Here is a 24,623-nt window from a genome sequence, read left to right as displayed (position 1 = left end):
CCGGATTTAGTATAATAATTACTGCCAACTGTCATAGATCGAATTTTGATTCACTAAATATTACTCAGCCCTAAAATACATACCTTCGAACCGCGGCTGTTCACCAGTGACATTTTCTGTCTATGTTGAGTACATATCGTTCGAAGAAATTGTGTTGGATATCAGCAACCATTAAAAAATTAAAAATGTGTGACAGATGCAAAAGCCTAGAATAATTTACAGTGAAACCGCATAAATGTTACCGACCTCATACCCACCACCGTCCTTCTATTTTATATAGATTATAAATTTTTTAAGTAGACATCATTGATGTTCAAGAAAATCATAATGCACTAGATTCATTAACAATTTTTGAATTTGACTGTTGCAGTGAAATAAATAATACGATACATCATTCAAAAAGTTTAAGATCCTTCCTTGAGGTACGAATCTATAGTAAAATCGATTATAAAATATTTCAGTTATTTCGACTATGCATTTGCGTGTTGTTCTCCCGAGAATGTAAGTATGTGCTCCTATTTCACTATGACTACTGCTACCTGATACAGGACAAATCTTTGTTTTTTATTTTTTTCGTTTATATATATTATAGTTAATTACTTAAATATGTCAAGTGGAACATGGTGTTATGGTTGCATTACCTTACAAACATTTTGTAAACAAAAAAAATGGCGATTAGCAAGAGTGGCGGAGAGTTTATTGCCAGTTTTTCTCAACCGTTCCAAGCTCTTGAGTGACGTTCAAAGTGTACATTGCATTAGTTATGAATGAATCAATTTGAATTTAAATAAATCCACCGAATTATAGACCAAATTTTAATGTATCTAATAAACATTGCTATAATGTATAAAATTGATGGTTTAGCTTACATAATATCAAAAACATGAAAAATATTCTTATCAGCTGTCGTCCTAACCTTGCTGCTTGTTAACAAATTTCACCTCTCTATCTTTGTTTTAAGGTTACGAAAATATTTAATTATGTAAGATATGTTATATATGTTAATATAAAATTATTCAAATCTTATCTATCAAACAGAACCCAGATAGTCAAAATAGGTAATGCTCAAAGCTCAGAAATACCAGTAACATGCGGCGTCCCACAAGGGTCTATACTAGGTCCACTGTTATTTTTAATATATATTAATAACATTCACGAGCTCGGTTTACATGGCCAAATCACTCTCTACGCTGATGACACCTGCTTATTTTATTTCGGTATAAATATCCAGACTATGGTTGCTCGAGCTCAGTCAGACCTAAATTCTCTATATTCTTGGTTTCAACAAAATCTGCTAACCATAAATATCTCAAAAACATCTTATGTAATATTCAGAGCAAAAAATAAAATCATTCCTATGTTTCAACCGTTAAAAGTTCAAGACGTTGAAATCACTAACAAAAATGGGAAAAATATCTGGGTCTTAGAATAGATACATATTTAAAGTGGAACTTTCATATATCACACATAATTACCAAACTAAAATCACTTATAGGCAGATTTTGGTCAATATCAAAATGTATTCCTCAATCCGTACGTCATTTAATTTATAATTGTTTAGTCAAGCCACATTTCATATATCTAATTGAAATATGGGGTACGGCATGTAAAAACATAATTTCTAACTTACAAACACTACAAAATAAATTAATAAAATCATTATTTAGATACAATTTTTTAACACCAACTAATAAAATCTACCAAGAAACCAAAATTATGACAATTAAACAACTGTATGTATATAGCACCTGTATCTTGATAAAAAAAAATTTAAATAACTCAATCCATAGTTGCTTGTCGTTTAAAAAAATCAAACACACAACGACACGCAATACTCGTCGAGCGAGTTTGCTTATCTTACCGAAGCCGCGTACAAATTATTTGAAGAAATCTATTAGGTATGAAGGTGTGCAATTATTTAACCAATTACCATCTCAAATTCGTAATATTGGAGTGTTTGACAAATTCAAAAAGGCATTAAAGATGCATGTTAGAATGAACATAGCTGACTAAAATTGTTACGGCTAATGGCGACGTGTATCTCGCTCGTATATAATATATACCTACATATTAATATTAAGTTTCTCATGTAAATAAAATATTTCTGTTTTGTAATGAGAAATAAAGTTCTTTAAACATTATGTTACGCATTCTCTATGGCAAATAGAAAAATTCCGACAATCAGTGTCTCCGACAACGAGTACAGCTTCATTTAAATATGTATAAAGCATAATCAAGTAATGAATGGTTTTCTAAGATAAATAAGGAAGACGAAAATAGCTAAGCCACTGATAAATATTTTGAATTTGATGGCACATAATGATGAGCCTTTACGATAGTTTTTCGTTAGTTCGCTGTTTAGTTTTCCCTTGTTTCTTTTTCCATTTGGCATACGTCGGTACCAAGCAATTTTTGACAGCTCAAAATATCTTCGATACAAATTTGTTATGGTTATTGTTAGTATGATAACTATTCCTTTAATTATTATATTTTTTATTCGTACTATATACGTATATACGTATATACCAACGACTAGAACAGAACAATTATTAGTGACAAAATAATATAATTAGTAGCATAAGACCTCAGAGATAATCGAAAAGATGTTTCAGCACAGAGGAATCAGTCACTTAGTTCTGGAATGCGAGTTTAGGCTGTGGCTAAAAAACGTACAGAAATCTTTGGAACAGCGAGGTCTCAGAAGGAAGGAAGGAAGGAGGAAGCCTGCGAAGTATTCAGGACGCTTCTGTGCTTTTGGAAGGAGTTAGGCTGGCCAGGACTTCACGTACAACCGACCCATTGAGCGTCTAAGTGCGGAAAGAGTCCACAAACATACATAAACAAAAAGAAATAGATTAAAGAATATTCACATTAAGTTCACAATACATTTAACCCGGTTATCGGAATTAATCTTTATTGTGAAAAGAATCGAAAACATTTTTATCTAGTGTTTGCTTATGTGTTAGGTTCTAGGCTTAACTTTATAGCTCTATTATTTGAGTTGACGTAATTTAGATTGCATTTTTTTCTTCGCTGCTCATTTCTATTTGATTGTTAACTTGTGTATATGTACCTTTAAAGTACCTCTGGCTAAGTATTTATTTAATACATATAATCTGTCAGTTGTATTAATGAGCAACTATATGGCTTTCAAAAATATTTGACCAAGACCTAAATTGCACCAAAGAATTGTGTATAGGGCTAGAGTAATTTTCTTAGTACGGCCTCATTCTCCCTTTAAGTAGAAGATATCTTTGAATGCAGGCTCAGCTACGTAGACCATGGCGACAAGTCTGACCCATGACGAAAAATCTCATAAGCAGTGTTACACAAGTATCTATATGTCATATTGTATTGAGTACTGTCAAATGTCATAAATCAGAGAGAGAATAATACCTTTAATATAGAAGTTATAAAGATTATTTTCTGTTCCATATAGAGCTAATTATTCTTAGTTATTCTTAATTATAGTTACAAATCAGAATAATTATATCCTTAATCTTTATCATTTGATAACCTACAGAAAATTATGGTGCTATCTAGGTACGATGATCTTTTCTGAGTTTAAATAAAAATATGACGGGTATGATAACTAAAAATAAATCTTTTCGACGCGATTTCCTGTTCCGGTATTTACTGACATGTTGTAATTAAAATGACGACATAATCTTGCGTGTCTAAATGTCACCACGCCCCATTTGTGAATATTATACTAAAGCTTTTTTTGGCTCTACTCACATACTGTATCTAACGTTGCATGGTGTTTAACTTATCAATGGTAGACTAAATCTATAGGTCGTCTCTATGAGTCTGTCATGGTAAGGTTATCGGTGATACAATTTGCTTCGGGTCTACGCAACCAAACTACCAAACAGCGTAGTCTTCTTAATCAGGAATTCTTCTCATTCTTCTGTTCATTTAAAAACTTGGGACTCCTCCTCCTTTATAAAAGGACATAGCTCTACGAAAGCCTCTGTAATTGTACCTCGTAATCTCAAGATTGCAACATCTGATAAATAGTACTTTCAAGATTTTTGAGGGTCTTTGTATTTTTAATTGTTACATGATTCGAAATCTCTCCGTCTATTGTTTTTAAGACAAAACAATACATTTAATAACCAATAAAGTCGATAATCCAGACAATAAGGAATATTATTATCAGATTCTTATCTTTCCATTGAACTTAGCCTGAAAGCTATGACTTCAAGAATACTTCAGTTTATTAGTTTTCCGAACGTCAAAATAGAATGATGTTTTCAATCTTCTTAATATTCTGTGTGGTGACTACCCTAATTGTAGTGTATGGAGGCAGGATTATTTATATAGCACGTGAGTTTCTTTACAATTACTAAACTTTTTGCCTATGAATTGATAAAGTTAAACAACATACTAGTTTAGGCTTAGTTAAATAAATTAAATCACAATTAGTCAAATGTATTAAATCATTTTTGTTTGTTTGTTCCCTTCTATAAATCTTTTTGTTGTTAAATGTCATCAAAATCATGTATTCCATCTTTGGCTATATTCTCAGTGTATTTGTTTGTAATTATATATAATTTATGTTTGCTGTAGGAGTACTAAATAAATAAATAAATAATCATAGGTATATACACGTTAATTTATATCAATATTTTTTTAGTTAAGATTTCTCCACGCTGTTAGTAATTAATGTTGTATTCATATACTGTTATTTGTGATAAAAGCACTAATAATTAGATATTTAATAAGGCGTTGTTTGTCAAGTTTAAAATGAACTACTATAGGCCAGTTTGAAACACGAATGCACTGATAGGTTTATGTATCAACTGTAGATAGCGCTATATTAAATAATATTTTTCTATGTTGTTCCACATAATTAAACCAATACTATTTACTGACTGTTTACAATATGTAAATAAATCAGTGGCACTACAACTTAAACTTTTAGGTCAGGGCATTATCAAATTTATCAATCTACGTATAATAGGCTTAGTATGTGGTCAGTCCTGTGCCTGACACATACCGTCGACTTTTTGTGTCAGGCACGTCGGTTTCCTCACGTTGTTTTCGCTGAATACTGAATGCACTCATAGACAGAAAGTCATTGCATTGGTGTACAGCCGGGAATCGAACCTACGACCTCAGGGATATAAGTCGCTATATACATTAGAATTTCATAATATTTTTGACATATTTTTTTAAATACCTATAATATTAATATATAGTATTTATGCGAATTTAAACGCGCTGTTGTAAATTTTCAAAGTATAAAATTCTTTATAGTTAAAGTACAGTGTAGGTAGAGTTCAATGATGTAATAACTAGGGTCAGATGTCAATTGAATAATTGCATCCTGCTATGTAGCATTAGCATACAAAGTAAATATCCAAAAAAATGAAAATGTTCTTTAATAAAAAGGATATTTATGTGCATTTCACCTGTGTATCGAAACGAAAGGCATTTCTGTCGATCGACTCTCTTTAATTGATTGATTAAGGGCATGTCCTGTATATCGCGGATAAGCACCGAACTTCAGGCCTCGCGACAGAGTATTCGTAGAAATCTTTATTTCTCGTGATAAGATTTTCTTAATGGGATTTTGATACATTTTGAATTTAACAGCGTTTGTAGTTAAGGCGATCACTGCAATCCTTTTTTCTTTGATATGATGTCATTTGATAAAAACTAATGAACACGAAACAATATGAAAAATGGCGCGCAAATCAAATGAAGTTTTTTTAAATAACATTCATGTTCCAAATTCGAAATAGAAAAAGTTGAAAAAGAAAAGTTTTTGTGTAATTGTGTAAACAATCATAGAGAAGTTATAGGTATAGTAAATTAATATATGTACTTACTAATCAATTCCTAACTTATAACGAAATATACATTATTGCATGATTAAAAAAGGCTCTATACGCTTGATTTCAAAAGTGGTAGTACTAACCTGTATCAAGTACAACGTATAAATATGATTTCATAAATGTTGATTTAATTTTTCCAATTAAAATAAGTAGTCGCGTATTAAGTCATTTGAATACGATGCGGAAACCGAACTTAGTTCCAATTCCAAATCAATTGTTCTGACTGTACCTCAGTAGAACATTATCTTCTTTTGTCACTTGTAAGGAAGCAACGAATTAACAATAATATAAATATATTTAGAGTATCATTTTTCATCCATAAAGCGTAATTTTTGCTAAATCATCATCGAGACATTTTCCTTTAGAAGTTTTGGTTTTGTATTTAACTGGTCAAACTTATTAGTAATAAGTTATTGTTCCGTGCCCTTTTTTATTGCATAAATAATTGATATTCTACAAGCATTCTTAGACCCAAAGGACAAAGGGTCCTCTGGGAACTTTGTCCTTTGGCAATGTTCTCGTTAATTATACATACCAATTTCTTTGAATAAATTAGCATAATACTCATTAAAATAAAAAATATATTTGTTTCTAAAATGGCGAATCAGAAACAGATCAAGATTGAAAAAACAAAAAGAGCAATCTTAAATGCATGTCGTTATTCCATTTTTTATGTCTGACCTTCATATAAATTCCCCTGATAAGAGATAGACAATAAACAAGAACAAATAAAAAAGAAAAACTTCCGCGCCTACGTACTATGATTAGAATTATGTTGGTAAAAGCTACAGCACCTAGGTTAATAACCAGGCGAATAATAATATTTATTTAATTTATCTTTAAATTATCAGTACAATTTTGTATAAAGTAAGTTACTTTCAGCTGGCGTTCGTCTGTGTGTTTCGCACAACATTTTTTTTGTCTAAAGCCCAAGGACTGCAAGGACTCGGACCCGTATCAGTCATATCGTTCATTCTTCGTTCATTCTCATTCTTCGTTCATTAGGCCACGACGCGTTTGATAATCCGATATTCGTTAAAAATAAGATAATGAAGATTAGATAATGCGATCGCTACCAAACTTCATATTATTCAGTATTTGTGAAAATGGATATATTTACAACTGTTATGATCGGAGTGTTTATTTTTATGTGCTTATATTTATTTTGGTTGTGGTTCTGTTTCGGTGGTTTAGTGAAAAGACGTAAGTGTTACAACTTATAATTTACCATAAAACCTATGTGTACGTTGTCTAATAACACAATGATTACAAAAACATGACTTTGTATATTGAGATTTTGTAACGAAAATAATTTTCCCTTGTTGTTGCAGAATGTTTAGTAGATTGCTTGACTTGTAATGCAAACTTTATGGGATTATTTATTTGTCTACAATGAAGTCACACAAACAAAATAATATAATGTATACACAAAACACAAATAAAAGTTTAGATAGCTTAAAAGAATTTCAAACAAAGAAAAATACATTTAACTCATTAAGATAAACGTAGTGACGTATTCATTTTAAATGGTCCATCTATATTTATGGCAAAATTGTCTAGTTACCATTGCTAAAGTACAGATTTTTTAATTTACACAGGAGGTTCTATTGACGTTAGTCTTACGATGGCAAACGAATTGCCACCTATTTCAAAATTTCTGAATACCGTGGTAGCTGGTGAAAATTGAGCGTATGCTGAAAGGCCGGTAACACACCCTTTAACCGCCTCCCTCCTAGTTAAGGGCTAGGTAGTTAGGACTAGTTAAGGGGCCTATTGTCAAAATAGAAAGACATTGTGCGGCAAAGACATTTTCTTTTCAAAACTGTCAACATTTATTAAAAATTCTTTAATTCTTCTAGCGTAATAGAGCACTTACAAGCGACAAGAGTAGGGAAGATTTAAAGCTATCGTAACAAATTTAAATTCACCAGTATAGAAGTTTGGTGATATTCGTTTCGAAAAATATTTTTTTTGAACTTACAATAATATAATTGGATCATTTTCCAATAAAAATAAGCGCCTGTCGAAAAAACTACAGAGAAATTGCTCGTTTAATATCACAAGGTGAACTTATTAAAGTAATAAATTATTATTCCTTACGAATGTAATTCTTTTCAGAATTATTTGACAAAAAAATCATAATAAAAAAAACAAACTTCATAATGTTTTTAATTAACTTTATTACCACAACTTACCTGTTTGACTAGATTTATCGGAATCTTTGATAGTTTTTATAATACATACATAATATACATAACAAGTAAAGGCATGTACTACGTCTAATTTTAAAATAGAAAAATGTTTAATACACCTTGTGTGTAATGTACTCGATGACAATACGATTGTTTCTTATCGGAAAACTACATTTAAAACATATTAAAACAATTGTTCACTTGAAATAGACGCCGTTACAATGATCTAGAAGCTACTATTCAATTTCAACTTCAATTTCAAAGCCTTTATTTCAACGAATACAAGAGAAAGTTTACAAAGATATATATATATATATATATGTTAACAAAAAAAACTGTAAGAAGGTTTTCTTGCACAGCTGTCCTTGTACAGCTTGTCTTTGTGGCACAAAAGCCTCCTCCAGTTGCTTCCAGTGCTTAATATCCCTGGCAAGTCTTTTAAATCATCTGCCCACCGCACGCATGGTCTACTTATACACGCTTAGTGTTGTAGGTGTCCATTGAGTGATTTTTTTCGACCACTTTGCTGTCTGGCCTGTGAGCCTTTTTTGACTAAAAAAGCCTTAAAAGAAGGTACTAAAGATGTACCTATCTAACTCATAGAAACCTTTTGGTCTGTGTTACTATTATTTGGAGTGCTTAAATTACAATATCCAATATATTTTTGTATCGTATGTGTTGTCGTCACTTAGTTATAGAAAAAAACACCATCTTATGAAGGAATATTTAAAACAAATTTACTTCATCGAGACATCTCACGATCATCAAATAGCTGAAACTATAATCACTTATTTATTACACATTCTTTCACTTATTTCTCGATTATCCAGATCGATTCACAGACGTCGGAGATATGATTGAACATACACAAAATAAAAAAAATCATGATAATCCTTCGGTTTGTTTGAAGTCGGTTAATAAACGTACACTGACAACTCTCGTGATGTTTTATCATTGATACTGTTTTCAAATATATGGTGAATTTTGAGATTTTTGCTAATACCGGTTTAAGTCTTATCTGATTTTTTTTATAAATACAAAGAGAATAAGATATACACATTAATACTGAACATGTCGGACTTAGAGACGTTTTATTTGTTTATGGGTTGTAATACAGTTATTGTTATTATTATGTATTATGTTTTACGGCATATGTTAGGTGAGTTAACACTGCATTTTGAAAGTTAATAAATCTAGACAAAAGATAGGTCAAAAGTTTGTCATGACTAATTGAAGTGAAGTGTGTCAGAATGGTAGCAATTAATTTTTATATTGATGACTTGATGGTTAATGATTATCTTGATGACGTATAATCGTTAAATTATATTGTGGTTGCGAAGTGCAGAACGTGTGAGTATGGAACTAGACAATAACTAAAAGTCTTATGTATTGAAAGCCAGGATTAATGACTTTAGTCTGTCAGACAGGGTCTAAATTTCTTCTTCAGACTTCCTAAAACTGTGCATACTCAGATGTGCAAATTGCATTGCCTTGGATTATATACTTTCCGTGGTTCATTAACTTGCTTATTATTATATATAAAAAATTACGTTAAATACTATACAGTCACTAAATATTTTGAACGGAACCCAATATGACAAAATTCTCTAATGGCACTTTAATGACATAAGATACCGCATTTATTAATTAGATAAAAATATAGTATAATTTGTTTAGTATGCGTTTAACAGTATTGTGGTGATAATGAATTTTATTCACGAATTAGCGATTACTCTTTTAGTTGTAACTGCACCTTGTGTCATTTTGATAATTTGTTGTTATTGTGTGCTCAATTCTTTGCAATTCTTTGCTAATATAAGTGAGTATTTTTTGACGGCAAATCTTTTTGGAGGAGGTAGGGGCTATGGGAGGTAGTATGCTTATTCTCTTGAATGCCCCTAACTCGTAACGGTTACGGAATACCTGGAATGGCAGCCCATAAAGCGATTTTTTTTAATAAGTGCATGTGTTAATATGCCACAATATTGATGGTTAATTTTAATGCTTAAAATTGTGGTTTCAAATCTAGCCAGAATTGTGTTTGATGTACCAATACTTTTATATTCCCAGTCTTTTTGAATACGTCTGAGGCACCTGATTGCTAATAATAAAAACATTTTTTTCTGAAAGCGGACGCAAACTGTAGCCTGGGTTGTAGCACCTGTTCATGAAAAACAAAGAAGTTACAAAGTCTTATACTTTATGTTCTGCTTGTTTACTGTCATGACAACTAATTATCGTGACTTGACTCGTATAGATACGAACGAAACGAAGTAAATGTCTCATAGCCTTGTAACAATTATAAGTTAATAAAATATCAAAATATGCAATGACAATCTGAACAAACTTATATTATTTTGTGAGCAAAATCAAAATCAAGATTTATGTAGATAGCAAGGTACAGTTACGAACGTAAGGATAAAAATGGATCGAAATTTCCAATAATACTGCTACGTTGTTAAAGTTTATCGGGGAATTAGTTATCCTAGTGTTCTATAAGAGCTCTGTTTATTTGTATCCAACTGTTAATTGTGGCAGCGGAAACGAAGATACTATCAGTCCGAATTTGTGACACCAGGCTTCCTTAACAAAGGCGTTGATAGTGTTAATACTCTCCGAAGCGCTCGATATTTTAAATGTTCTTAGAGTGAATTCGTAGAAGCTACGTTCAATATTCTATGTTACGATACTTACTTTCACGACTATCGTATTGCCTATTAGGGTAGTTGTACTCGGAAGAGTATTTTTTTTTATAGAATAGGGGGCAAACGGGCAGGAGGCTCACCTGATGTTAAGTGATACCGCCGCCTATGGACACTCTCGATGCTAGAATCGAATAGATCGAGTAAAAAGCCAGTCTGGCTTTTTTTACAATATATTTGTAAGCACCTCCAATTACTCCATTTCGCTAGGCCTCCACGCCATTTAAACCCACTTCGAAAGACACATGTATGTAAAATTATAATGGTTTTGGCAGATGAATTCACGAGATACGACTCTGAATATTTTGTTTTTTTAATGATTTTTTTAACCTCTTGAATGTTTATAAATTTTCTGCCAATTCACGCGTATATTTTCTTCATATACACCACCACCCTATCCTTTTATATTCAAGTACAAGTAAAAGTGGCATTACCACGTGTCTACAACATGTATTAGATTAGAACAATGAACACTTCAATTGATTAGATTTAAATTTGAATTATTTCATGTAACATGTGTAGTGACATACTCCGATCAATAAAAATGACACTAAAAATATTTATTCTAACCATATAAATTTTCCTGCTCTATATATTACTAACAATATTAAAATTATTGACAAAATATTACCACGGAAGAGCTGCAACATTGGGTTTTTATTTGTAACAACTATGTTGTTAAAAAATATCTCTTGTTATCGTTCAGCATAAGTTCACATGATCTTAATGTTTATCAAAACCATAGTTTAGCATAAAATTTCGACGTTGTGAATTGTGATACATTTTTAAATTACGCGTTTTTTTGTATTTTAATAATGTGTGGTGTATATGTTAAATATATGTATTATTATATATATATATATATATTATATATGCGTTTTAATATGTTTTACCAGGAAACCGGATATACGAACGTATAATTAATAAATTAAAGCAGAGTAATGTTTCGCTATATTTGTATTATTTTATTATTGTATTGTATTGTAGTATCACGAAGTATTCTAATCATGTATCAGTATGCAATTAAAAACCACAAGCCACACAGTTGTCGTCATTGTCTTCCATTATTTTCACGCGTTTTTGGTTGTGTTCGATTTTCAAATAAACATCGGTTATTGACTGCGCACGAGTTAATACGAATATTAAAACAATATTTCAGTGTCATTTTTTTGGAGTTGGTTGGAAAATGTATTTAATAACGACTTTTCTTATTGGAGTGGTCATGTTTATGACTTTTTACATGATATGGCTGTGGTTTTGCTTTGGGAATTATGTGGCAGAGCGTAAGTTTTAATTCAAAACGATGTGATGCTTTCTTTTTAGTTTTAAATCGTGGCATATAAGATTTATCCATCGAGATCTTGTTCAAGAATTAAATTACAATTGAAATAGCTATTTTAACTGGATTTTTGTTGGACGTAATTATATTTTACAAATAGAAGATTTATGGTGTTCTTGTCACTAAGCACCAGAGAGGATTGAGCATCAATTAATAATATTATTTTCTTAATATTTACACTATTTACTTTTAAACCCGTCAAACCCGTAACCTTGTTTGCATTTAATAATAAAATAAATTTGAATCATGTATTTATCTAAAGGCTACCGGAATGAGTGACTTTAAAAAGTGGAAAATTTTGAGGCATTAGATTGCACTTACTAATGGACTTATCTCTTTTCAACGCATAGGAAAAACCATTTGAAGAAAAGAGACGACCATATTTGATATAAAGTAATTAGAAACTAATTGAGCATTGATTAATAAGAGGCATCATCCTCGCCAACCCTGGTCAACCTTTTAAAACTGATCATGATTTTATGTAATATTAATTATTCACTATCCAAAGACATATTATTAAGTAAATTTAAATGAAAAATTAAAGTGAATGTTTTCCATACGCTCAAATCAGTAAAAAGAAGCGAATCATTTTTATATATACATAAAAAGGACCTTGTAAACAATACTGCCTACGTTAATTGCTTTTAAGTAGTAACAATAATTAGCGAGGTATCGTTTCATTACTATTTTCTCAATCCCACCTAACCTTGTGGTATAATTAGTTTTGAAATGTATTTTTATATATTTCTTTTTAATATGAACGATATCTATAAAGCGAAAATTCTATTTTGAATGTAATAATCATTAATCTACTAAAAAAAACATATAAATAATAATGGCAATCACCTTTTTTTAATCATAGCAACACCGACAATGGCTTTTTTTAAATAATGTTGCCTGTTGTAAAATTAGAGCAAATACGCATGAATTATACTTTTGCTTATATTTTTGACAGGCGAAACTTTCTACAACAAATTATCGTTGAAATTTTACGCTATGTTTATTATTGTCTATAGATTCTTTGTAAAGCCTTTGCTAATACCTTATGAAAAAATAAACACTTTAATGTGCCTATATGGAGGCTTCTCGTGTCAATTCCCATCCATTATATTCCTATATTGCAATAAATATTAAAGTTGTGACACAGTCTTACAGTGTTTCAAATATAGCTTGCAATATGCTATATGAATTTTAATCGATAAATTATCTCTAATTATTTATGATAGATAGCGAGTGATAAAATGAATACCTGCTAATATTTTGTTTTCGATAGCGAAACGATAATGTCGAATTTGTCCTCTTTATTGATTTTTATAAGCTTTAATATTCTAATTTTTTGGATTCTCTACGGGGTTTTGATACGATATTTTGGTGAGTATTTATGCATTATTTGAATGTTTCCATCGACTAGTTGAATGTATCCCAGCTCGTGAGTTCGAATCTTAGACGTCATTTCCTTATTTACCTAACTAACATAATATGCGCGTACTTTCAACTAAGTAACATGATACAAGCTATCGACTAAAGAAAAAGTAAACATAATATATACGTACTTAAAATGACTCTGTTGGGCTCCATTTTTTCGAAGTATTGATAGAATGTATAAGTAAACTGTGGAACGGCTAACATAGTTCCGCTAATGAATTCTTAATAATTTCAGAAATATTCTAGAAACGTATATCAAATCAAATATGTATTATAATCATAATCATTCGTTACTTAAATTCCTTTTAATATAACGTCATCGATACAATTGAATTTCAAACTTAAAAATGTTTCCGTTTTAATTATTATCCACTAAATTTATCGAAATTATCGAGTCATATTTTTATACAATGATATGCTGATAAGATTAATTAACTATCTATGTACAAGAAAATATATAGAAAATTGCCGATAGATTAGTATTTCGTTGAGAGTTGCGACAAATTGCGTGAAAAATGTACCTACTTTTAACTCTCTGGATTGCAGTTTTATTAGTTATATTATGCCTTATTGTGATACGGATATACAGTAAGTTTTTTTATAAACATATACCAGCCCTAATACGTCTCAGAAAACTGTTGGTGTGACGTCATTAGAAATGAATTTGTATGGTGTATTTAATATTGCATATAGGAATCCCATATCTTAAAAAAATGACAATTAACAAGTCGTCAATGCTTACCACTATAATATTTTTATTTTTACCACAATTATTATTGAGTTGATAATTAATAATTTTGTTAAGATGTTCGGATATAAGTTTCTCAAACTCGTTATCTATCTCTATTCTTGAATTTTATGAATTATATGAATTTTAATAAAACCATCTGTGGGTACAGATGGTTTTATTAAAATTCATAAATAATATAATCTTTTTTATGTATGTATCATATAATATAATTATACAATTTATGGCGTGATAGAATATATATGGAGACGTAAGCACCTCTTTTATTGAGGGTCACAAGACGAGGGATTGGTGCAAAATTCGCCAGTGTCGTTTCGTCAAAGTCTCGTCGAAAAAAGTCGACTTTTCCCGTTATGATAAATATCTTGTTAAGTTTAGATGTTCACATGCATTATTATCCAGTATTTGCTATTCGTAATTTATTTTAATAGATAAAAAACTGTCAGATAACTCTTGAAAAATGCCCTACAGTACATAAACGATACACCAGAGATTGTATAAGATAAACCAGATTTAGCATTCTATTTGCATTCTCAATACAGAAGAGCAATGTAAAAAAATATTTTTATTTAAAATTTCGGCTCCAATTAGTTTTTATTAACAAATTAGTGACGCCATTTATAGTAACATATCTCACTAAATTTCTTGTTAGTGTTTGATAATAAATTTTTAAAGTGAAGTGTAATCATGATTGTTCCAAGTGAGATAACGTCTAGTCAGAATGAAATTACAACTGGTTCACTTATTTATATATCAGTATTTTCGACGCTTCTTATTATGTCCTTTGTTATTCTGTGCATAAAAATATCTTCACTAGGTAATTATCAACCCTTCCTACCTAATAACTTAAGAATCTAACTAAAAAATCACATAACCCAATCGAGTGAATACAACATTCACTCGATTGGGTTATGTGATTTTTTGCATTATTTTTAATAAAAAAAACTATTTGTCCAAGTTTATCATTCTGTGCTATATATTAATATTGAGGACTAAGACATGCTATTACGATGTTATTATTCACAGTACACGTGAGAATTGTTCATCCATCGGGTTCTTCATGTATCGGGATTCGAGCACATGAGTTCAGAATCACTCGCAGGCAGCGTGTTCTCTGTCTGCACTCTGTCTGCTTTAACCTTATCGAATTTATTTCTACAAGATCTTAATTTACTATATCTGACGTCAACGTAACTGAACTAACGCTTAGTAATATGAAGTTAAATTATTTGTAACGTATAGCCCGAGAAACCTTGCTTGCAGATAAATTTTCATTCAAATCGTTAATATAAATTTAAATGTTAAATTCGTTGGTTATGAACTGTATGTCTAAATCTAATAGTTTTGATAGCCATAGTTCATTTATTTAGAAATTATGTAACATTTTGGCTTCGAAAAAAATTGGTCACGAGATAATATGATATCAAAATCACATATTTTATCTTACCATTTTATATCAATACTTAGCGGTGGAAATACTTGGAATTGTTCATTGTTATTTTAAAGGATGATGTGCAACCTTGTGCAACTCAGTTTTTCAATTTTTGTTATAAGGAAACAATTTTTTATACTGTTTTCTAAACTCTTTAATACCATTCAAATAATTTGTGCACCAAAATATTCTGTATTATGACAGTGTCTTATTTGTTTTTATTCAATTTCCCTCACCGAAATTATATTCCATGATATTGATCAAATTCAAAAATATCTGTAGACAACGCGATAGTGTCAATCAGATAAATCTTTTTATCACACCACTCAACAATATATCGAATAGCTCAGTAATAGAGCGTTCTTACTGTGAAAATGCCAATAATTTAAAATTGTATTTTGATCACTTAAATTGTTTGTTACGCAAACATTTGAAAGTGTAAAATGCCGCCCCAATATGGGATTCCGGATTATGATTTTCCGAAGGAAACTCATCCGGACAACCCGAAGGGAAACGACGACGTCAGTACAACTCAGATGGCGATGTGGTACTTATTGGTGCTAATCATAATCATAGTTATTTGGCTCATTTTGTACTTCATGTTACGGCTGCTAACTTTGCGTATGTATTTCTTTAGTTAATATATAATTAAGTGCAATATTCACTATTAATGTGGTTTGGTCCAAATACATAATGATTGGGTACTTGTATGTAATTTGGGAAGTGTATTTATTGTTAAATCTTAATTTTGTAAATCATGTCTATAGATTTTTTAATACGCAGAAACATTTAAACTTTTCGAAACCGCGTGATCTTGCGAAAGCCTGTTCGTATAGGTTAGGCTTTAAAACTATAAGAGTAATTAGAGGACTTAAATAAAACTAAACAGGTATAAGTAAATTTATTTTATCTTACATTTTTATTTATCGTAAACATCGGACTACAAGCGTTACGAACACCTTAATACAATTGTTAAATTTCACTGCAAATAATATTGGAGAAGTTGCAAAAACAGGTAGGAGAATAATACAATAATAGAAAAAAGTTTTAAGAAAATCAAAAATTTTGAATACTTGCTCGGCGCAATACACTGGAGGCTAAACAATTGATGTAGGTTTAATTGTCATAAATTTAAAAACGCACAAGCTTTATACCATCTCAGTGACGTTGATAATACTTTTGACGTAAATGATAGTCTCTTTATCACATTTTATAAAAACAATAATATAGTTAATTTAATCACATGACTTATGTAAACCTACCTAAGATTATATTGATAATATCCTAAAGTTTGATATTTTATTGTTTATCTGGGCATAACACATGATTACTAGCGTCTTTTTCCTACTATACAAAATAAAACACAACAAATTTGTATTAAAATTGTTTACTAACCGTATTACAACAAGTCTCTAAAACTCCGTTGCAAAAACAAATCATGTTATCATATTTATTGTGGGAAAAGTTACCTAATTGGCTATAAAACATTAAAAAAATATTATATTAAAAAAAAAGTAGTATACTGATGATAACATTTTAATAAAGATAACACAACACTGCGGCACAACTCTTCATGGATTTTGGCGTTAGGCTTCATTTGTTTAGGTCTATGCCTCAAATATAGCGCCGGTTTCGAAATGTAAATTAGGATAATTCTTATAGATCAAGTATATGTATTTGATACAGTCGTTTCAAACTGAAACCACTAGACATATTTTCTTAATTTTCTTAATAGCAAATTTTACAATTAAATTTTTAATATAATATAGGTACAATAATTATTTATATTAGTGCATATAAATACTGACACGAGTAATAAAGATTTGGGAATTAACTTTTAACGGTTTTACTGAAAATATTGCTTTTAGATAACGCTAGTCGAACATGGATGAACATGAACAATATATTTACATTCGATAACAATTGATACATAACCTGAATTATAAATCTAGAATCGATTTGGGCTGTCCTCAGTACCTATATTGTGCATAACCTACTTGATTATTTTAATCTCAATGATAAAATCCCTATCATATATAAGAACGCTACCTCTTATTTTGTATTTATTCGACAAAAATCGTTGTCTATTAAACTCTAAAAAGATTTTTAACAAAAAGTATTTTTTAATATAACCTGTGAACAAAAAGTTTTAAAATACGTTTGCGGGTAGATTTCTACCATAGTCTGTGTGGGTCAGAAGTGAATCTCATCTTTGATCTTTATTTTCTATTATATAAATTAAAATGTGTGATAGTTCGAATATTAACTGCACAAGTATATTTACTGATGTTGTACATGAAGACATGTTTCAAACGCAATTTCAACGATTCATCTTCTGTGTCGTCGTTTTAATTGTAACGATGGCAATTGCTATTCTCTTCTCCATATTGCTACGAATGTTAGAAAGAGGTAATTATTACATTTATTAAATTTCACCAATAACACCAATTATCTGATTAGCTTGACCGATACAGTACATAACTAAATGTAATTTCCCGCTTGCAGTGTCCGCAGGTATTTGCTTGTTTCAATAGATTACAATATAAAAGTTCATTGTACTCCGATTTTTTTTAAATTAGATTACTTAATATAAATGTAAATGCCATTTAGAAGATCAAGTTAAAAAACTATAACTTTGATTGTGGATTTATTGTTAAATATGTCATAGACCCGTACGATCAACTTAGAAAATTTGTTTTAAACAAAATTATTTATATGATGTTTTCTGATATTCGCTGAACTAAAATCTTAAAAACGGTAGATTCAAAAGAACAGTGCTAAGCTTCAGCCGCGTTTTTCGACCAAGTTTAAAAATTCCATGTCTCATTTATTAAGTACTGGCAGAGTCTTTCCAAACTGAAATAATTTATACCGTTACCTTTCAAACGTTATTTAATATGAAATTGTTTGGCACCTGCAAAATCGTTTATTTATTGCCTGTTTAGTGTTTACCATTTACTATGAATAGTTTTAAATATAAGTAACATAATATGGAGTACTGTAAATTTTTGTGAGTATTGTTTTTTCTTTGTATATTTAACAAATTTTAAGGTACTTTTGTATAAGTAGAAGGTGCCCTTGGAACACAGGCAGATATCCCCTGTAGACTGTGGCTGCGCGTGACAATTTCGTAATAAATTTGGAAAGACCGTATCTTACATTGTAGTGTCCGCAGATATTTACATACTACAATAGATTAGAATATAACAGGTCATTGTACTCCGTATTGAGATAAATGCCTTTTTGGAATAGACTTAGGAAATTCAATGTGATGTCACTATGCGATCGGAGATCTTTAGCGGGTGTTACATTCTTATACAGATTGCTAAATGGCTGAATAAAGAATAACACAATCACAACAGAATTTTTCAAATTTCGTCTGCAAAAACCAATATTATATTATAACGGATTAAAGAGTACCTATTTGGTGCAGGATATATTCGATATTGGGCTGATCAATTTTAAATAAAGCATTATTATTTATATTATATTATTATTATATTTCATGCCCAATCCGCTATTTTCGTCGTAGTTTTTGTAACATTTATGATTAACAAAATTGTCATATATTTTTGATGCATTTTCGATTGTAATTATATTCTATATTGGGGTAATCAATTTTAAAGAAAGCATTATTAGTAACTATTTCATACTTATTCCGCTGTTTTGATGGTATTTTTATTTATTTTACAAATATGTTTACCAAAATTATCATATATTTTAGAAAAGATATATTGTAATATAATTTGGATAGATGATGTGGTAAACTTTAATAAATAAATATGTTTTGCTAGCAGAAGATACGAATCGTTATTGTCATTGTACATAGATTTCATGTTATCATTATATACTATCATATTTCTAATTAATGATAATTCTATTCATGTTTCCTTAAATGATAACCAATTATTACTAATGGGTATTTTAATAAAAAGAGAATTAAAGTTAGTAGTAGTAAGTTTCGTCGGCATAGAATATGTTTGAATGAATTGGATGTTGTGTATATAATCGTTGTGTAATACAAAAATTCCTTTGGTATTGTTTTTGTTTAATATCCTTAAAGCCAGGATTTATCTTATCTGAAGCGTGCACTAAAATTTACGGCATTATGTGAATCCAAATAACAAGTAAGACATTTATCAATATTAATCACAGATACCCAACAATTCTTGTGTTTATGACGTCTTTACTCCAAAATTATTCATAATACTAGATATCAATGATATTGAAATGTCAAAATATAAGTTACGAGCGATCAAATTACTTTAGTATGAAAAGAAAACATATATTCAATTAATAGGTGCTTAGATTCTGGAGACTTTACTTATGATGAAAACTGGGTTTATCAATTTGTGAACACGTCAGTAATTGTCCTGTGAGCTCTAATAGCGAGAGAAAATAAATCCTTAAACTCCTTAAAATCCTTTGTAATTAAGTATTAAAAAAATATTGAAAATTGGTATTATACCATTTTCAGACATTAAAAGAGATAGAATTAGAGATTAAGATTAGAGAGAGAATTTCTGGATTCCTTTTAAAATGCTGCAACCAAATTCTTATTATTTCTTTCTTCTTTCCAGGACAAAAGACGCGAAATCCACAACAGAGACGAGCGTATATGGGCTCCCGGTCCCAGACCACTGTTCCAGCAGCGGAGCCTACAATCTACGTCAGCCCAGCCAATCTACCTCCACCACCTAAATATGGTAAATATTATTTATTTTGACTACTCAGTAAGTAAAATTTAAAAAAATGGTCTACATGAATGTCATGTTCGTCAAATTGTTTAGTTCTCTCGTCGAAAAGAGTGGCGGAAAGTTTCTTGCCAGTTCTTCTTACCCGCTCTACGCCCTTGACTTGCGAACTGGTTGTAAATGTAAATTTACGATTAATTTAATTTGTTTTTCTTGACGTTCATAAGTGTAAAAGTTTACCTATATGAATAAAGATATTTTGATTTGATTTGACAACGATTATTAAAAATCACTTCAATTGTCGAGTTATATAAACGTACAATAATATTATAAAGTCGATAGAATACTTTAAAGTCGTAAGGTTTTTAATATGATTTTGTATGAGATATAGAAGACATAAGTAAATTAAAAATCACAACTTGAAGCCCGCGTCGCTTCTGACTTGATAACTGCAATAGGGCAATAAATTATTTTTAAATTTTCAGAGGCGATGGCGCCACCAAGCTACGAAGAAGTAGTTGGTATTCACTACCCGAGCTACCAGCCTCCTGGCCAACCCATCAACCAACCCATTACTGCAGCACTAGCAACACAGAGCAATACCAATACATCAGCTACGTCAAATATTCCTAACGTTGATACTAGGGTCGCAGTCGACTCAAATAACCCTACGAATGTTTCACATACCGTCATTAACAGCACAACAACGATAACTACTGTTGATGAAACACGTCCAGTAGCCGCCTCCTCGTGATTATGGAAATATTTTTAAATGGATAAGGTAAAATTCACCAAGATTATGTTATAATTTTGCAATGTTTAACCTTGCGCAAATCTCTTTAGATTTGATTATTGTTAATTACTGCATTGACCCAAATTTTTATCATATTGTCAGATAATCTTGGTACTATTTTACCTAGAGGCTATGTAAACCTCACTTCGTGATATTTAAGAGGTTTACTGTATTATGTATTTGTTTAAATGTGGTATTGATGTAATACAATACAATTGAATTTCAATACCTACTACCTCTTATGTATGGCATTAATGATACATTTTGATAGATGAACTTTTTAAAATGTAATTTATGAATGCCGTAGTGCCAAAGTTTGGCTTTTGAAGTTGCTGTATTTTTGGGTTATACTCAGAGTCGAGACTTAAAGCTTACTTAGACTTAGGTACCCATGTCAAAAACGTAATCGCATTAATGTTTGACTTGAAATGTTACCCTAGCAAGTATTTAAGTCAATGTTTACCATTTTGAGGCTAATACAATTATGGTATATAAATATTCACTACGTTTGAGATAACAATAATAATTTTCAGTCTTTGAGGACGCAAGACTGATTTTTATTAATTTCCCAAGTATTATTCGTAAACCAATAGAGAGGACGTTTTGCAATATTTAAATATAGTAATTTAAGGTCTAGATGTATATTTTGTAAAATATCTATTATATATAAAATATATTAGAAATAAGGAAGCCGTGTTTTATTTAATCTTATATCTTTAAACGAGCAATTCTTGTATATAAGTATATAATTGGAATCTCGGAATCGGCTCCACGGATTTTCATGAAATTTAGTATACGGGGGGTTTCGGGGGCGATAAATCGATCTAGCTAGGAATCAATCAAATAATTAATCTGTCGGTAAGATCGAAAAATTATTCATATTTCATCATTTTATTAGTATGTAATTCGTACTTAAATATAATTTATAAAAAATAATACCGAGCAAGGCTCTGTCATCCAGGTACTTAATATTATTACGTCATAGTATGTGTTTATCTCCGATTAATTGATAGCATCTTGACTCGTCTTGAATTCCATGTCTGCAACATTAGCACCAAAGAACTATCAATTGACATTCACCAATGATATCATAGTTATTGGAACACGCACTTTATACAGTGCCAATTGGAGCTGATTAGTGTATCAATATTCTTCTGAATAGCCAAGCTGACGTTAGTAATGGTCGCGTCGCGAATCAACCAAATTCCTTTTTTTATTTTTTTTTTATATACATCTTATCATCATCAACCAAATAATTTTTGTTTTTTTTTTCAAATATAAAACCCTTGCACTATATGTAACCCCAAAACATATAAACATATATTGTATTCTCATATCAATTTGCTACAAAACGAATTTAGTTCTTATCCAATATCAGATAAAAACAAGAAATTTCCATATTTCCATACGCAAAAGTCAATCACCTCCACAGTACAATACATAATAATTTATCACCTTTCTTATTACTCAGTTAAAGGAAGGAAGTGTTTTTTGAGTCATTCCTATGGCAGTTCCGCGTAGTAAATGTGTAATTTATATGAAAACATTCGAGAAATGTCGTTCATACATTGATCACAATTAATGTTAATAGGTTTATACAAAGTTGTTTTAAAGGATTGTTTAAGAGCACTGACTCAAAGCTCACAGACCGCATTGCTTTTGTAAATTTTCCTTTATTAAATTAGGTTTTTTAAAAAAGCATTTATTAATGAATTTTAACTTGTATGGATTCAATGTTATATATATGTATATAGGTACACACAATTTAAAAATTGTATTGAGAATTCTTTATTTTTCAGACTGCTGATAGCTTCTTAGCGTCTTCTGAACGAAAGTTTTATATCTTTGAGGCGATTTTTACCAGTGGTAGGAACATCATTATAACGTATGTTATATTTAAAACAAGGGATTTCTAAATTTACGCGATACAGCTTTATTTATAACACCCAAGGTATACGTTTATAATGAACTAAATCTCTTATGAAAATCTTATGAAAAACGTGTGTCTTAAAAAGCAAGCAAGCTTAATGTCACTTAAATAACTTATTTATTTACACTGCCGCTGACACATTGACCCTTTTTATTGGAATCCAAAACAAGAGAATGTCACTATGCGTTGCCACTTGCCAGTCGGTCATATGGGGCTTGCGTAAATCTCTCTCAGCAACCAAATACCAGCCGGTGCTCCCAAATATCACCTCCTTGCTTTTGACCAAATTCAGCGAAGGGCTTGTCGAATTTTCAATGACCAATGTCTTACTGATCAGCTTGATTCTCTCTCTCTACGCAGAGACATAGCGTCTCTTTGCGTTTTATATAAAGTGTTTCCTGGGGGAGTGTTCTGAGGAATTGTTTGGGATGATCCCTCCTGCCTTGTTTCAGCATCGTACGAGCCGTATGAATACTAAATTTCACCAACATCACCTTGATGGCTGGAAATCTTCCTCAGTCCGTTTCACAAGGCATTTTCTTTTGCAAACTAGCGAACTGTGGAATCGATTACCGGCGGGGGTCTAAGAGATACAACCTCCAACAATTCAAAATTTGAGCGTACTCCTCCCTTAAAAGCTGGCAACGCACCCACACAAAATGGGTGTCTATGGGCTGCGATGACTGCCTTTTTGGGTATCCCGCAGGCTCGTATGCCCCCCTCTCAAGTTTAAAAAAAACAGCGAACTCTATATGCTGACTTTGTCCCCAAGGTTGTCTGTGAGGTGTGCTACTTTTTATTCCATTTCCTGCGGTGCCGATCGATCGAAAATCCCAGCCTTGGTTTAAGGCGATAGGGCAGGACAGACCAAGACTTAAGTGCTAAATTATGAGTTTATTTCCTCACAATTACATTAGAAATCGAATTCAGCACCGCGAATTCTAGACGAAAATGGAATTATAAATATAATAAATACATAGTACTCACTATTTCACACTAAACTTGGGTGTAACTTGTAAACTAGCGCAGAAAATGCGTAGCCATATAAAATTTAGATCGATTAATTAAAACATTTAAAAAATCTTTAATTACATGTATTTTATGTAAATAAGACATGTTAGTAATTTATATGTCATTGACACTTCTATACATAGATAATTAGTAAATAATTACGTATGCAATGGTTTTTTTCTTCCTGCTATTTATTAGTCGACTTCTTTGGCACATATCCCTTTGCTCACAAAGTGCATTGAACCTTTTTGGTAATGCCTTGATATAAAATAATTATATTGCTTACGGCTAATAACATATAGGGCTTAATACTGTTTGAAAGTGTTCTCCTCGTTAGTCACCGTTTAAAAGTTGCCCCGTCCCACAATCAGATTCTCTTAAAATCTTTCTCTGTATCTATCGAAACATAAGTTATAAATGTATAACTAAGCCGTGCAGCTGCATTTAATCTGTTATTTTTAAACAAAAGTATACCCCAAAAGGTTTACTCCTGAGTGGCCGTATGGTTAATGTC

At 30.8% G+C, this 24,623-nt stretch overlaps 1 protein-coding gene across 10 annotated transcripts in view; it reads left to right on the top strand.

The window, feature by feature from the left end:
- The window catches only part of LOC110995084, a 30,321-nt gene extending 8,490 nt beyond the window's left edge, over positions 1-21,831 (top strand). For 2 of the 10 annotated variants that reach the window (XM_022262064.2, XM_022262062.2), the window contains exons 2-3: positions 20,262-20,387; positions 20,861-21,831. In XM_022262064.2, coding sequence (XP_022117756.2) covers positions 20,262-20,387; positions 20,861-21,129 — 395 coding nt within the window. In that variant the 3' untranslated portion in view covers positions 21,130-21,831. Of the gene's footprint in view, positions 1-4,232; positions 4,330-6,864; positions 7,047-13,313; positions 13,448-13,973; positions 14,090-14,857; positions 15,067-16,030; positions 16,303-17,813; positions 18,091-20,261; positions 20,388-20,860 lie in introns of those variants that run through there. The other 8 variants (XM_022262070.2, XM_022262065.2, XM_022262069.2 and 5 more) reach the window with 8 other exon arrangements.
- The last annotated feature ends 2,792 nt before the right edge of the window (positions 21,832-24,623 follow it).

Source organism: Pieris rapae, chromosome 7 (assembly GCF_905147795.1).
Source record: "Pieris rapae chromosome 7, ilPieRapa1.1, whole genome shotgun sequence".
Classification (NCBI taxonomy): domain Eukaryota; kingdom Metazoa; phylum Arthropoda; class Insecta; order Lepidoptera; family Pieridae; genus Pieris; species Pieris rapae.
Note: the sequence above shows the minus strand (reverse complement) of the source record. Positions and strands in the feature narration are given on the sequence as shown.